Here is a 17,221-nt window from a genome sequence, read left to right as displayed (position 1 = left end):
ATAATTAAAAAGATCTGTGATAAAACTCTGAGTTCTTTTATACACACACATATGCTGGGGAACTTCTCAGTTTCTTGAAGCCTCAGTAGAAGACACAGCATACTCTATGTATTTCCAACCTTCTTATGACCTTTTTCTTTCGTTTTTTTAGTGTTACAAAAGGTCACAGGACTGAAGATATATGGAGTTACCAGGGTTATTTTAGCTACATGGCAGAAGTGTGGCGAATAATTTACCAAATGCTTCTGAACTAGGAGAAATCAATTGTTTCACATCCCCTGACACATTTAATGAAGCTCACTTGTTGCCTGTCACACATAACAGAGAATTAAAAAAAAAAAAGACAAAAGAAAAAAAAGGGTTGAAAAGGAGGCTCATCAAAGATCATTGTTTGGTATGGCAAGTATGAAGATTAGGTAGGGCACGCTTCAGATACTCTGTGTTGAGACACTATGAAGCATCTGTTTAACATCTGTCTGAGAAGACAGAGACATCTCAGAAAGGTTGCAGCATATTTGTGCGCTCCTTAGCAGTGCCTGGACTCTAACAGACAATAATTGCCATTCAGTTTCAGCCCCTCCCCCATTCCTTCGGCTCGCTAACGACAGCCGCTGCGATACCAATCATTTAATGAGATATAGTCACTGTTTCCTCGTCCAAATTATGAGCTGTTATTAAGTCAGTCGACTGCTGCTATGTACGAACAGATTGTCCTATTAATATTTTAGGCAGGGAGGAGGGACTAGTGGCAAAACTGACTTTGAGTACTTACTGAATTCTGTACAGCTTTTTCAATTACATGGGAACCAAATGATTTTACCACTATTATTAACCTTACCAGAAAATCACCTATATAACTGTCAGCTGCAACAGCGATGCTGGTATGTGTGTGTTTGTGTGTGATATCATGGCAAAATGTGGTCCCCGAGACACCAACCATAGCGCTTTTGAGCATTTTTGCGGGCGTTTATACCTGTGGACTGATTTTGTCACTGAAGTAGCATCACAACTGTGCAAGATACAGTCACAAAATTTGACAGGTGTGTAGTTGAGATCAAAATGAAGATGAAGATGAGCATGGTTTGACCCATGAGTTCTAAGTACTCACTAATGTAAATATAACTACAGAGCAGACCTACTCATGGGTTGGAATGTAAACTTATTGGCAGCTGCGTTGCTTTTCCCTTTTTCCTGGCAAAAAAAAGCCACTGACAGTACAGTACAACTTTAAACTACAACTTATACTGTACACAGAAAGTGGTTCACCATTTCTGAGGCAATTTGCACTTATGACTGATATTCAATCTAAATCACATCTGATGGAGAGTTAGTATTACCCCAGGATGTCACTTATACAAATGCTGTGCACTGCATTCTGGCAGAGGCTCATGGAAAAATATTTCAGTGGTTATCTTTGTTGGATCTCTATGGAAGATCATTCAAAGTCAATTTATTGGCAGAGGAGTATGTAACAAGTTAATAAACCTTTCAAATAAGATTAACTGCACCACGGCCAGTATTTATCCAGATTATGACTGTATTTACACAACGAGAAAGCCCAGCGTGTATAGGATAGGGAACTGGTCCACCTGTGGATGTCTGTGGGTGATATGTTGACTTTGAGACACCCCGGGTCATCAAACTGCAATTAAGCTTGTCTGCGTCCCTCTCTGTCCATCCATCAAGATCTGCAGTGTTCTGTCAGAGCCTGTTTGAGACTGTCAGTGGGAGATACAGTTATGGAGATGTGATTCATGAGAAAGCTATCTCCCAGCACATCATGCACTGCAGAGACCATTTTTTTTTTTACTTTAAAACACTCACACTCTGCTGAGAGAGTGAGAGGGGGCTCAGCTCACACAGATGTTACACAAGCTGCAGTTTAGTTTGACTTGCATCTGTTTTGTCCAAGCTAAAAAATGCACAAGGATGGCCACTGAGTAGTAGGGAGAATCCTTGATGCTGTTCAATTATTACTGCTGATGGAAACTTCATTCGTCTTGGTGCTGTGATGGTTAAGCTTGTCTCACTTATCATGTTGGGTTGTGTAAATTCCTTTAAATGCATTGCTATATTTGTTTCATTATAGCAGATTTAAATGTGAAATGATTCTCTGGCACAGGAGAGCTTTCTTGTCATCCACAGTAAGCATGAATTTATAACGATAAAGCAAAGATGTATCCGTAATGTAGGATCATGACTGATTCATGGCAAGGGCAAGGCTGGTTTGTATATTTAATGTAAGTATTACAGAATTGAAACACCTATCATCAGCGTGATGCAAAGGCCTTAAAACAAAAACTTTAATCATGAGATCGATTCAAGTGAGACATTAAAGCTGAAACATAGACGGCAATTACAGAAAAACCCATGAAAACTTAATCAAGGTAACCTCTATTTATCATTTTATTCTCAAACTTGACTTACCAGGACATGGTAATACATGATCAGTTTTCATCCAAACAAATCCACTATCCATTGTGCCTCCACCTGTGGTATAGTTACTGCGATCCCATTTTGTTTTGAGGTATAATAAGTATGTCCTCTTACAGACAACTTTCTTTTTCAAGGTTGGCCAGCTGACACTTCTCCTTCCTCTGGGCACAGAGAGCAGGAGGAATTCTGCAGTCTGAGCTGACACCCCAGCAAACGACGCACCTATACATCAAATGAACAGCTGCGGTCAAGAGGTTGTCCACTACACAATAGCTTTCACTCTCGGCATGATCACAAGTGGGCCACTGGAGCCTTTGTGGGTGGTGGGTGGGGGCGGGGGTGGGTTTGTGAAGGGAGCAGGTAACAACAGAGACAGTGGGAGGCCTGGTAGAGGTCCATATCTGAGAGTTTTTTTTACACAGTATATCTCATATGCCTCTGGTGAGCTACAGCACCCCTGGGCTTCATGAAAATGATTGCAGACGCTTTTTTGCAAAAGCACTGTACCTAATAGCCATCTGTCTGTTTGGAGTATGAGCACTGAGTCACGCTGTGCTGCGCTGCAGGAGGTGCAGGGTGGGAACAGCTATTTAACTTGCACAGTGGATAGGCTACAATTGACTGAAAGGTGCCATTTCCAGCAAGGGAGATCTACCCTTAACTACAAACACAAAAATGTCACTCAAGGACGGAGCGCGTTCTGTTTCTGGTCACGCAAATGTCTGATTTGTCTGGGCTGGCTTCTTGGGACAACTGGTTGTATACAGTACATCTTTATTCAGACAATCCTGTGCAGGGGCCGTATTACAGAAACTTGCTATCTTAAGTCTTAAGTTAAGCAGGAGGAGTATAAGATAGGATTTTTCCCAATTTTGTATTACAGTAGCAAATCCTAACTAACTTTAGGAATCCTATCTTATCTTACTTCATCCAATCTTATCTCAGGGTAGGAAATCCTAAATACTCAATCCAGCATCAGCTATCAACTTTTATGACTGTTACCTAGCAGCTAACGCTAATTTTTTTAACCGATTAGATTATTCATTGAAACATACAAAAAAATGGCCACTTCACTCTGAAAATCTCTTTCAGCAACAAAAATTACATGCATTTGTCAGAAAACTGGAAGAGCCTCATGTTGCCAAATCAGCCTCTCCACAGCTGGTCGAAGCTGCTCTGCTAACAGCAGGATCATGGTCCCCAGGTAGCCTGTAGCCTATCTACTAACAGCTTCACAATTTTTTGGGAAGTTAGGAAGCTAGGATAGGAACATTGACTTATGAACTAATCTTCTGTAATGGCTTTTTTCCTAAATCGGGTCCTAACCTTTAATTACCATGGATACCAAACAGTAAAGTGCATACTACAGAAACTTCCTGCAAGATATGAAGTTTCTGTAGTATGGCCCCAGATGATTAAACTCCTTGGCTATTTGGAGCACTGCTACGATGAACACTGCTCAGTCATCTTGACAACCCCTCCTGGAAGTGCAGGTAAGGGCTGGTTTATCAAACAGGGAGACAGATCAAATCTACCTTAAATGCCACATGTCAGTGCTTTGTTTTGTGATGAATATTGTTTTGAGTGATACCTTGACACTTGCTCCTTCGGAGGTTCCTGGGGGACCCTGCAATTGCAGGCATTGTAAAATTTTTTTCACACAGGGAAAGGATAAAAGGATTTCATGTCACAAAGACAATGGTATACAGTTGTAGTATACAGCAGCATATACAGTAGCATTAACAGTATATCTATGGTGTCTCTGTCACACCTTCTGCATCCTGTCTTTCTTTTCACCGACGACTGTGTGTGTGTGTGTGTGTGTATGTGTGTGTGTGTGTGCGTATATACTGTATATGATACATCGTCACGCTTTAACCATCTTAACCCTTTCCTAGCCCTTATTTAAACTGGCAAGTTTACTTGAAAAATATTTCTATTAACAGCAAAGGCCTGCTGTATTGTATTTTCTAACCTTTGCACTAATGTTAGCTCTCATAAAGACATGGCTGGCCCCCAGCAGGCTATAGATTATCTTTGAGTGTGTCTTTGTTGTGCACCTTTCACAGACTCCCCTGTTGTTGTGCAATGCTAATTTGACTTTGAAAAATAACTGCTGCCCCTTCAACTGTGAGCACTGTCCTGCTGCCAATGGACAAGAGAGAGTGATGCCCTGGTGTGTGTTTTGAATAGATGATATTGCCCCTGAGATCTACCTCAGCAGAACAGGTGACTCATAAATGCCAATACCAGGGGATGGAGGCAAAGTTGGCACATGCTATGGGTATCATCAGGACATTGCCATTTAGAAATGTCACACCTTCTGCATCCTGTCTTTCTTTTCACCTACGACTCTGTGTCCTACAACTTTATGAGTTATTAAGGAGGCACAGAGACATATTGAGAGATGCGGGAGAGATTTAACAGTGAGTAACTCAATTTTACTATAGATAATTGGACCTATTGCATAACTGTGATAGAAGCAAAAACCAAATCTTTCTGGATGAAGAAAAATAAGACAAACCCTATGTCCTGATCAAGAATGTAATCAGGGCAATAGTGCATGAAAATAATTGGACACCCAAAGCATCTGAACTGCCTGAACACTTCTGTTTGTGCTGACATCACAGCAGTTAAGAGTCTGACAAGCTGTCTCCTTTAACATATCGTGGTGTTTGTGCCCTTTCATGTGTGGGTCACTAAACAAACACACAAACTGTGTCTGGGATTGGTTTAGGCGCCTGTGGAAACAACGATAATTCAAGGAGTCAACGGGCCTTATAGGCAAGACTTGTCCTACTCATCAATACAAGCATTCTCAAGTGCTACCTTAATATACCCCTTGTGGTTTGCGCTAATAATATAGCCTGCTTGCAGCAGTATGGGAGAAAGGGGTATTTTGAATAGATCAATACAGCCTAAGCATGGAATTAATGCTCCGACTTCACCCAGATGTTTCACTATGAGGAGTGTAATTGCTCTTTTTAAGATGGGTTTTATATTGCGTGTCTGCTGATCAAATGTTTTCTTTAATATGCTTTTAAAAAGATGACAATGGTAATCTCAGGGGAATTCTTGGTCAAATAAAGGGTCAACTGAAATTGATTCTGACTGGTAGAAAAGTGAGAAAACAACATCCTGTCAAAAGAGTTGCTTTATTGTACCATCTGAGCCAAACTTAACTTAAACTTTCAGTGTTTTGTTTTTTGTACTGAAGGTTTTAAATGAGAAGGACTTAAGTATAATGACCATAGTATGTACTGTATGTGTCTGTTACTGCGTATCACTCACAGGCAGGCCTCTGGTTCCAGGCTCCCCAGTCTTTCCTCTCCGTCCCTAAGGAAGGAAAAAAAAAAAAAAAAATTAAGATGAGTGAGTGAAGATGCAACAACAGGTGTGGCTGGGCAGACATGCTGCCAGCAATTAAGACTAGACAGCAACTCCTGTCGCAGTCTCTAATTTGCTTTTAATTAACAACAAGAAAACAGCTTAATTGCTGCACCCCGTGTGGCCCACTACTCTTTGTTCCCTCCTCTGGTTTACTGCCTCCTTTCCAGCTGTGCAAGTCCCTCGGTGCATCAATCAACCCAAGGAGCACATACAGCAGCAAACAGGCCAAGCCAGGCAGTGCTGTCCGGCATCGCAAAACGAGGTCAGAACGAAGCTACCATTTTTGCATTGAGATTTTTTGACATTTTGTGAATTACAAAACGCCTTAGTGCTTGAAAGTCTGCGAGTCTTGAAAAGCTGACATCTTAATGAGATGTAATGCTATCTGAACCAAACCAAAGTTGGTATAATTTACATCAAGAGGGTTTATGTTCTCATGAGAAAAGAGGATACAGCTCCGTTGATATCCGTACAGCTATCCTATAAACTGGCAGGGCATCACTGGTTCTGTGTTATGAGAAGTGTCTGGAATTAGCTGGCTTTCTCTCACACGCACGCGCACGCGCACGCGCACGCACACACACACACACACACACACACACACACACACACACACACACACAGACACACACACACACACACACACACGACAGATGTAAAATCAACTCAATTAGGAGATGGTAATACTCTGGCCGATATCAATACACTGTACAACAGTGTGATCAACAGCAGAAGCATGAGACAATGTAGATAGTATTAAGGCTAAATATGATTACCTCTTTCCAATGGGAGTTTCATCACCTGACACAATTGCTATATTGAAACATTGTATTTCTCTTCTACTATACGTGTCAGAGACACAAAAACACTTCTTTCCACTGAGTTAATGGTTGTGTAGACTTGTGAAGACGGAAGGATCACTGGCTGCTGGAAGAAAAACGGAGAATCAGAGAGTAATGCCCCTGACACTCCATGTATGCAGACTTTGATTAAGTGGGTTGTATTTGACATGTACATTTCGCCTGCAACAAAGACAAAGGAAGGAACTTAACTGAGAACTACAGCTTTTAATCATCTGTTTGCCTGTGTGCTCATGCTTGTATGCAGCGTTTCTCTGTTTGTAGGACACAGATTACAAGACGATGAAAACAGAAAAAGCCAGGGTGTAGTACAGTAAATATTAACCTTAATAATGACACAATGGAACCAGTTTGTGCCTACTCTCGGGAATTGCACGCTTTCCTCTGTTCATACTGTTTGATGTTCCAACGCAGCCATGGCCAGCGTCTTTTGATCATCTGTGTTAATGTAGCTCCGAGTCTACATGTGCTTTAATGTGAGTATGAATGAGCGCTACGTCAAGAAGAGCTGGAAGATGTGGAATTGCGTCATTGTGTAGGAACAGCACCTTTAAACCTTAAAATCCTTGACTTCAAATGACTGACATTAAATTCTACTGCAATAATGTCTTTGAATTGTAACTTAGGTTGATTACTTTGTGGCAAAAAAAGAGCAGACAGAGTGGCAGCCAAAGTATTCGATAAGCGCTTGCGCATCAGGTTGCTATATGTAGATTCAAAACACATCACACTTGTTTAAAAGGTCTAATTCTCACAAACAAAGAAGGCGTTTCATGAGGGTGGATGGTGTTATCATAATGAATAGGCTGACAGAGAATCATTGCTACGTTTGCAAAACGATCAGATGTTTGTTTCTAGCCTTAGCCCCTGCTGCCGTCCTTTCCCCCCTGAACCCGACAACAAAAGCAGATTACACAGATAAGTAATATAGCTAATGAATATTTCATATGCTATTATTCCAAACAGGTCATGAATTATTCAGTATTCAAAATTATTTCTCCACATTTGCCCTTAAATCTCTTAACTGCAAAGTGCATACTAATTTTTATGTCCATGTATTTGCATATTATCATCTAAATAAATAGTAGTACTGTAGATCTCAATTCTCAACAAATGAAGTCAGAACAACTAAATGATGATCTGGGGTAAACTCCATATCATTACCTCTGGGCCTGCACCTTACTTGCACAGTTACTTACAAGTTATAAAATGGTTCTTAATAAGGTGGTTAGATTTTGCTTAGAACTTCATTTCCACATCTGAACAAACCGTTTAGGAAAGGTTTCAAAAAATATCATTCTGCTCACATAAAGAAATACTAATATATTTCAATCTTTGATTACTTCTATGGTAGTCGGACTGCATTTATACTCACTTGCCAGTTTATTAGGTACACCTACCTATTAATGCAATGTAATAAAATGGCTGTGCTCTGAATCTTACCTTTATTATGATAATTCGTACCTTTATGGGAGGGTTTTAGTTTAAACCGGTGCTGATTGAACTTTATGGTCATTTGGGCCCTGACACTTGTGGTGCTGCTGAATTGAATCGCATTATATTATGAGCCGTTTTTTAATATTTGGGCTACAACTCTCAGTATCAGCTATGTTCAACTGTGTAGTTTAGCCCAGAGTTTTTTCTTCTCTGATAACATATTCATTCAGTATTTATAAACAATGTGAGCCCAGACACTCATTTTCACAGCAAAGCAATTCATTAAAAAAAGACTACACCAGGTGACCTTGGGGTCAGACTGACACATTTCTGCCCAGAGGACCTCTGGTTAGCACGCCATTCCCAACGAATCTGTGCACAGTGACAAGAAATAATTAGTCCGGAGCACAGCTGTCATCACCGTTTGCACTCAGTTGACTCTCCAAACTGAAACACCTGCCAGTGACACAGCGAGATAACCGCCTCTGAAGGGACATGGTGGCTCTGGAATACTGAGATAATCAAGATGCAGCAACCACCGTGGTGCCCATGAACACCCAAATAATACAGCAACAAGTGCTGGTTTTTAGACTATTAACTCAGGGTTTTAAGTAGAATTTTGAATGAATGCCATTTCAATGATTTGATCAATTCTAAATGTCATGTTTGGACCTCCTAGACTAATATAAAAGTGTAACTAAAGGGATACTCTGACATTTTGAATTGAGGTTATTTTATAATAATGTTCAGTCAAGTTAGAGATTTTTTTCTTCATTACTAAAAACTGTTTATTGGTTTGTTGTAGCAGAAAACGATAAATGCTTGTAGGCACAAGCTAAAAACTAACTTTGTTACAGAATGCCAATGTCAACATCTATTTTTGTGCCTTCATTCTATAACTATCAGGACAAAAACATCATATCATATATTCAGCTTAATCATGCTCTGTGTTTATGTTGCAACCACCTTTCCTGTTGGATATGCAATGCTCAAATGAAAACACTTAATTCACTGTTTAAGCGCATTTACTGTAATGAAATAATAAAATGCCATTTTTGTCAAAAAAGGTCCCTCTGGCAAGAAGTTTGTCTTTGTTTGAACTTTGTGTTACCTAATTTTTCATCTCAGAGAGCAGAGGGGATACAATTGATGCTAAAAAAAAGCATTTCAATGATGATGATTTTTTCTAGTTTAATAATATGTTCATCATAAAGCTAAATTTCCAAGAGCAAATTTCAGGGATTCTGCAACTATATGCAAAGCTGTATTGTAATTTTGTCCTATTTATATATATTTTTTCTTGGTGAACAAGGTACAGACACAACACCAGAAGAAGGGTACATGTCAGGGGTGAACTGCAGTCCAAAGCAGTCTCTAGGCAACAAGGATGAACAGCAAACTGAAACTGAGGATTTCAAAAAAAATCCAAGGCAATGTGAGAAACATGAGAAATATGGGACAACAAAACAAGATAATTGTTTTCCTTGATGTATGAGGATTTTAGCGACGAGCGAGAGTGAAAGAGCAGCCTGCTGTTGGACTTTGACCATTGGTTAAACAGCTATTTAGCGCTGCCACATTCAAGCCACTTTGAAACTTAACACCACTTGTGTATGCCAGAATGCCATAGTAAAATATGACATCACAGTGATAATTATAACTTGAATTATCACAGAATGGCAAGCACACAAGATCAGCCAGCAGAGTCAGTAAACCTTTTCTTTCAGCTAAGCCAACCTTAACTTTCTCATTTCCTTTTCTATTTCTCCATCTCTCATTTATCTCTTTCTTTGTGTATATTATCATGATTCTATTACTTTCATCTCATCCCTCTCTCCTGTATCTGTTTTTTCTTGTCGTCTCCCCATCCTTCTCCTGTCTCCTGTCACTCGCCCCATTTCTCCCTCACCCAACTTCCAGCGCTTGTTGGATCACCCTGGCAATCTCTGTTGCTATGCAACGCTCAGTGTCCTATAAATTTGACAACATCCTAGTGCTTGATTATTATTTGAGCGCTGCAGTGTGAAGCCCTCCTTCAGGTCATTGCAGTAGATTAGAGGGAGGGAGAGAGAGAGGAAGGCAAGGAAGGAAATGAGGGATGAGAGGGAGGGAAGGAGGTGGAGAAAGATGAAGGGATTGTGGAGGAGAGGAAAGGAAAGAGAGTAGGAGTGAAAGATGAACTAGCCTCTTGAGTAAATGAAAGATGGGCTGGCAAGACTTAACACATATTCACATGTACTATTTATCTGTTCCACTCTAAAAACCTGCAAACCATATAACAGAAGTGTGAAAAGTACTCCACATTAGCTACAAATTCAATAATGGTGCTAGTATAACTAGAATGAGTACGCTTTTGAGCTGGGGTAAGGAGGAGGCCTCTGTAGACTGACAGCGTATTTTGAACTTCTGACTTAATCCACATGGATCCCAGCCTCAACTGGCTTCAACTCTGCTATGAGCTGTAAAGTGTAAAAGGAAAGCACAGACATGGGGCCTGGCGCAGTCCTGCAACACAAGTCCCAATCTGAGAGCAAAGTCAACAGCGACAGTGACACACAGCAGAGGCACTCGTTTATGATGACTCCATAATCCTTATCCCAAATGTCAACATGTTCTTTGAGACATTCCATGTCTGCCTCCCTGAACTGGTATAAAATGGAGATGGCAGAACTTGGCGTATTTTTAGCAGTAAAGCAGATATATACCATGAAAAAGCCACATAATCCACCTGACAAGTGCCCCTGTCAATAGGGGTCAGTAGATAAGGAGCCCTCTGAAATGAACACCACAGGACCCAACTCAAAGCCTGACACCGAACAGAAGGACAACATTTTTTTCCCTTTTATATGCAGGGGTTGCTATCAGCAGGTAAATCAATTTTAACTCGTTTGAACATCATTTCATCATATTTCAAACGTAATACCTCATCTTTGATTTTTGTTCGTTTGTCTCTCAATGTAAAAAATATAAAGGCCACTGGAACTCCCAAAAGTGATTATCCCTTCCTCTTATTTACATTAATTCTTTATGAATTCTCTAAATAAATCTAAATTCATTGTGTGTTTACTTTGACACTCAAATTTAAACTTGTGCACCATTACATAACCATTTAAGTGAGGTTTTGTTTTTTTTTTGGTTTTAGGAGAAACCCATTAACTCACAAATTACAAGACCATTTATTCATACGCCAAGCCTTCACGTTTTAACCAAATGTATCCTGGTTACACACCCGGATACCTACTGTATATGCCTTTTGACCAGCAAATCCCCACATGTCACACAGAAGTTTCATATCCTGAAGGGTAAACTATGTGACATTACCAAGCCAAGTTGCGTCTGCTGATTTAGCTCATGGGAGAGATGACCTTTTCTTGACTGAAAAACTCACATGCCACTCCCACTCATTCTGCCTGAGCTGAGCCCCATCTCCCTCTGGGGACATGTACTTAGGCCACCTTAGCCTTTTGTCTAACTGCTGTACTGGGTTTAACTGGAACTGACTGTGTAGCTTATGAGCAGCAGCTGTATTTGCTTGGTAAACAAATGTGTAGACCCACATAATATCCTCATGCCATTTAAGAATACATGGAACAAAGAGAAGTTCACTGACTCTCCAAAAAGCTCATGGACACCCAGGATTGTGAACTTGAGTATTCACACTCAAAAAAAAGACAGAAACTCAAACAGACCAATGGGCAACATGTTGTACAAGAGAAAGTTTGCCACAAGACAGCCTGTCACAGCATTAATTCCCCAGTGAGAGTGGTTGTCTGCTCCTGGCTAGTGAAAGACTGACGCACACGACCAGATGCATTTGACCCCTCTGTCCTCCGAACCTACAGTCCCTTAAGAACACTTAATGTAATCAGATTCAGACAAGATGCAGACAATTACTCAAACTGCCAGCAAAAGCTAATTTATTCTGTAATTAATTCTGAAATGTCATCCCTTCCCCTTGCAAATAGTATTTTCTCATTTCTCATTTAGAAATTTGCACCATGAACCATAAGAATTAGCAAGACTAGGAGAAAAACAGCATAAAGAATGCACAAAGGATCTCTAAAATAACAAAATTTTGACAGCAATCTCTTGCAGATTTTACCACGTTTAGCTCAGCAATGTGTCTAATTATCAAGTCATATGTTGGAAATGAATATGACATTATCAACACTCCAATCTCTTGAGTAGGAAAGTTGTGTCTTTTTCCAAGCACAGAGTAACAAACTGCTCTAAAATCTACAGTAGGCTCATTCTGTGTTTTATAAGAAACAAACTATCAAATTCTCAGCTTCACTTAGACTGACAGTACTTACATACTTACATACACTACATCAACCTAGCTGCTATTGGGAATAAGCTTCAAAATTCTAAGTGTCGACTGGTGAAAGGGACAAATATTCAGTGAATGAATTCACACCAACTATGCAGCTGAATATTCTGCAGCTGTCAGAATCATCGCCAAACCTGTTTTCACTGTGTCAAAACAGCTATCAACGCTTCTAGGGTAAATATTGATCATACTGCTTGCTTGAAATGTCACAAAACACACTGCAGAGACCACAGCCTCACCTGCTTCTGATTAAGGATCCAATTAGAGACAGACAGTGCAAATTCCTTACTTCTGACTGCCCTCGCTGGATGCCATCTTAGGACACTGCACAAGCTCAGAAAATGCCTGGGCACTGGAGCTTGCAGAGATCCCTTGCACTTGGTGAAAGCCTCAATAAAATAGGATTTGTTCCAGTTGTTTACTGAGGGTTAAGAGGAGCGGCCGGGGCAGGAAGAGAACGGCAAAGCCGACAGCTGCCTGGCAGGGGCTCAAATGCAGCTTAGCATTTTTCACCATTCTGACTGGCACACAATGCTCTCTTTAACTCCCAGCCATCTAAATATTCAGGGACGTATAAAGAGATGGCTGACACTGCAGCCGACTTAAGACACAGCTCAGCTGGCCAAGATTGCACCTATAGTCTCTTGGCTAAAGCTTTCCATGAGGGCTTTCCTCACAGAGACTCAATCATAGACCCCATGTGACTAAATGGTCATTTGTACATGTGCCACTAGATGGCAAACTAGCTTCATCACAAATGTTGTACATAGAGGGGGGACAGAGCCAATGAGGAGACTCTAAGCCTTCTGTGAGAGAGGATGGATGTCCTCAATGCATGAATGTATGATGTGTGTGGGGTAACATCCCTAATTAGGCAGTCTGGCAATTAGGCACTGAATACCGTAAAGGAAATTTTGCTGTAGAGTGCTTACAAGGAGGAGAAGAAGGAAATAGATGAGAGCAAGGACCTGTACGGCAGTGAGAGAGAGTGACAATAATTTTCAACTACCACACAATACAAAGGGACACATGTGGCATTACAAGGGCACCCAGTCATAGAATACCACATATCATCGGATAAAGTAACCATTATAGAGCTATTTCAGCAAACATCTAACTCCTCACTACCACACAGTATGCAAACACTACAGCCAAAGGCAAAACACACGAAGTACAGACAGTGAATGTCTATGGAAACTAAGCCAAGGCAGTCCCAAGGGAGCCTCCGAACATCTCTTTACAACAACCACGTCCCTACCACATCTTCAGTGATGAGTTTTAAGAGCTCATTGACTTTAACAACTCCTAAGGAGAGGAAAGAGGGCTGACAATATTATCTGAATTTGCATTTTAATGTGTTGAAGATGATAAATCTATATTAAACTATGAGCTCAATTCCCGCCGATCAGCTGAAGTCTGTGCAGTTGTCCATGCAAGCTGGGTGCCTACTTCGTTGGCTCCTCACTAGACCGACATTGCCTCTTGAATGTTCTCATCTCCTAATGGAAGCTGTTATTAGTCTTGGCTCTTAGAAATTTCACAGTCTCATCTGGACTTTTGGCCGTATTATTCATCCGGAGCAGATTGCTCCCATCCTATGTTTACAGATACTGAGTGTTTCATTAATGCATTATCCAACAAGTGAATAGGAGAGGCTGAAAATCTACTTTGAATAAACCCTGGTTCATTTTACAAACCAAATATTTGAGGTCAGAGAGAATACACTGTGCAAAGATCCACAGGGCGCTCACTCCGGGCACTGTAGCCCTCAGCGAGTCTTATGCTTCATATCACTCACCGCGCATAACAGATTACACTAAGGTCCCCCACACTACCATCTGTATAATATCAGGCCACTGTCAATGCGCTGCTCCCTGGCATGCCATTAAAGTGGACACAGATGAATGTATCTAAATTGGTCGCGGGCAGGATGAGAGTGTGGAGAATCAGTATATGGATGGCAAGCTGTAACACTGTGCTGTAACTGATGCAGCCTCCCACTACCACGCCTCTGTGGTCTGCAAGTGTTCAGGGCTACATGTCCTCCCCGACCAGCCTCCTTCCCTTCTGTCCTTTGAGCTCTGCATGTCCTCCTCCCTCCCCTTGGCCATGCTTCAATCCAAGCATCCTGGATCCAAAATGTCCTTTTAAAGGTATTTACATTCTCAGCATTTCTCAAACTCTGCCTCCTCCTTAAAATGCCCTGATATGCCAGGAGAGTGTCTTTGTATATTACTAGACTGTGTGGAGCCAGAGAAATCTCATTGTTTGGATGACTAAAGCTGTGGTGTTGACTATGATACCTATAACAGTCACAAGGGCCAGTCACCTCCTGTCTGGTGACATACCCCAAAGAGTTGAGTGAATTCAGCCCAGCTGACTCTATCTGACACATGACACTCCATTAGTGTTGGTATGACCTGGCAGACATTGAAACAACACTTGAAAATGTTGGAGGGGTATTAGACACGGGCCATAGGGATGGGCCTGGCCCGGGCCCTGATGAATTTGGACATTGGAGCAGCAGGGAAACTCATTTTGCCTGCAGTGTCCCTGCTGTGTGGTACAACTCCGTCTCATGAGAAACTTGTTAAGTCATAGATTTGCGAATGAGGGCCATGCTCTGGCCAACTATAGCAAGCCTATCCAATGCTCAGAGGATAAGTTGACCTACATTACCCCTCGTTGAACATAAGCCTTTCACTCGTATACATACACATACACACATAAACTTGCAGACATACACGAACATACACACGCAATCACTCTAAAAGCCAGTGAACAATGTGCAATCAAATGGGCACTCTCAAAGTCTTGCCCCCTGTATTCGTCCCTGTAATTAATAGGCCAATTAATGTGTGTTTATTCTGAACACCCATGGATGTCGCCATACTGGGGCTCTCTGGGAAAGACGAGAGTCAGACAGATAAATCAAAATGCTGTGCATCTGTCCTTGCATGTGCCAAACACTTCCCCCTTTAACTCTCCTCTGTCCCAACTGGGCCCAAATGTGAGACCTTTTCATAGCCAATCAGGTCAAATCTTTGTTTCATCCTCCTTCCCAATGCACTTGACATTGACAAGATTAATTGCCTTGTGCAATGGGCAAACGTGTTACCTTCCTGGTGTAATACAGGTGTCAAAAGCATGGCTCTCTGGATTTTCTCAATATGAACCCGGACAGAGATGTGAGAAGAATAACCTATTCCATTTTGTGAAACAAAGGGTTAACACCCCCCCCCACCCCCCACTTGTAAAATCACATAGGGTGTAAATCTTGCCATAAAATCTCAGCTGTGAGCCCTGCTGACCTGTAAATTCTTCACTCTGTTACTCTGCCATTGAGCTTCAACGGGTCGAGCCAAAACAGTAACTACATATGCACATCATGCTACTGTATCTAAAAACTGTTTCAATACCATGGACCATATATAAGGACTGAAACTCAGTGGTGAAATATACCATTGCAATTGTTTTGTGTGTATTTAGTAGTATTTCTCAAATTGAATTGCACTGAATTTCACAAACATACATGTGAAAGTATACATACAGGACATTTGTAATTATTCTCAACCAGATATCTTAAATATATTACAAAATGACTGAAGATATGCCAAAAATACTGTTACATCTGTCATTATGACACATTTCTGATAAGAAAAAAAAGTAATCGCAAGTAAATTTATAGAACCGTTTATCGTCAATATAAAATTTGTGGTATTAATGTGTATATTAAGAAATCAAAGTATATTAAAAACAGATCAGTGACATCAAATCTGACTGAGAGCATTCAAAACACAACAAAACATCACACAAACTCTGCTTGTTCAATTATGAATGTGAATCCAGTACAGAAATGTAACTTATACATAGGCCCCTATTAAGAAAGCCTTGTGGGAGAAGTGAATGTACCATGTCCTTATAGCTGTGTACTGAGCTGGACAAGAAAAAGCATGGCTCCAATCAAATAGCTGCTGTAATTTCATGCATTTGTTGTATCACCCAAATCAACGGCAGCCTCCCATGGAGAACTTCTGGCAGGAAGGCTGCTATTCTCACCAGGGACTCGTTACTTAATAATCTCGCCCTGCAGGTGCTCTAGTAGAGGTCAACAGTCTGTTACAGTTGCGTTGCTGTTCATGTCTGCCTCCACCTATGGAGCATGAAACCGCTGCCAAATGTTCCAGTCCCCGCAAACCAAACCATAATTCCTTCCCTATCACTGTCACTGCCGGCTTTGGTCTCTACAGACACAAAGACTGATCCAAATGAACCTGAGCCAAGTCCATCAGATATAATATGAATATTATATATACTGTGGTGGCTCATTTATCTCAAAACAACATTTGCTTGGCCCTGTAGAGGAGAGGCATCTAAATTCCAGTTACAGCATGCATTTGGTTTCCAGAGAACGCCATACTTTTTCAAACTAAATTAGGTTAAACGACAAAAGCTGTATGTGCAATGGAGCTACATAGATTTAGTTTAACAATAGATGAATGGTACTGTAACTAATCTGACACTCAGTGCACCTACATAATGCAATCCAGATCCAGTAGGATATTGGTGCCCAGTAGGGCCGAGCGATATGCAGAAAAAATTGTATTGCGAATATTTTGACAGACATTGCGATTGCAATATGAGCCATAATTTCGGGGGGAACTTTTGAATTTCATTTTCACTGAAAAATATCAAATTTTTCTGGGGTCCGCACCAAACAGGCATGTTCCCCTACATCTGGAGAATATGATTTGTAGGTCGGGGTAAC

At 40.9% G+C, this 17,221-nt stretch overlaps 1 protein-coding gene across 4 annotated transcripts in view; it reads right to left on the bottom strand.

Moving 5' to 3' along the window:
* LOC111658998 (uncharacterized) overlaps window positions 1–17,221 on the bottom strand; it is a 95,083-nt gene that overhangs the window by 37,431 nt on the left and 40,431 nt on the right. For 3 of the 4 annotated variants that reach the window (XM_023411781.2, XM_023411783.2, XM_023411784.2), the window contains 2 exons: window positions 5,728–5,772; window positions 4,028–4,063 (listed from right to left, as the gene is read on the bottom strand). In XM_023411781.2, coding sequence (XP_023267549.1) covers window positions 4,028–4,063; window positions 5,728–5,772 — 81 coding nt within the window. The remainder of the gene's footprint in view (window positions 1–4,027; window positions 4,064–5,727; window positions 5,773–17,221) is intronic. The other variant, XM_023411782.2, reaches the window with a different exon arrangement.

The sequence above is a fragment of the Seriola lalandi genome, unplaced genomic scaffold, assembly GCF_002814215.2.
Source record: "Seriola lalandi dorsalis isolate HSWRI2012SDOR001 ecotype SW California unplaced genomic scaffold, Sedor1 jcf7180002054470, whole genome shotgun sequence".
NCBI classification, from domain to species: Eukaryota; Metazoa; Chordata; class Actinopteri; order Carangiformes; family Carangidae; genus Seriola; species Seriola lalandi.
Note: the sequence above shows the minus strand (reverse complement) of the source record. Positions and strands in the feature narration are given on the sequence as shown.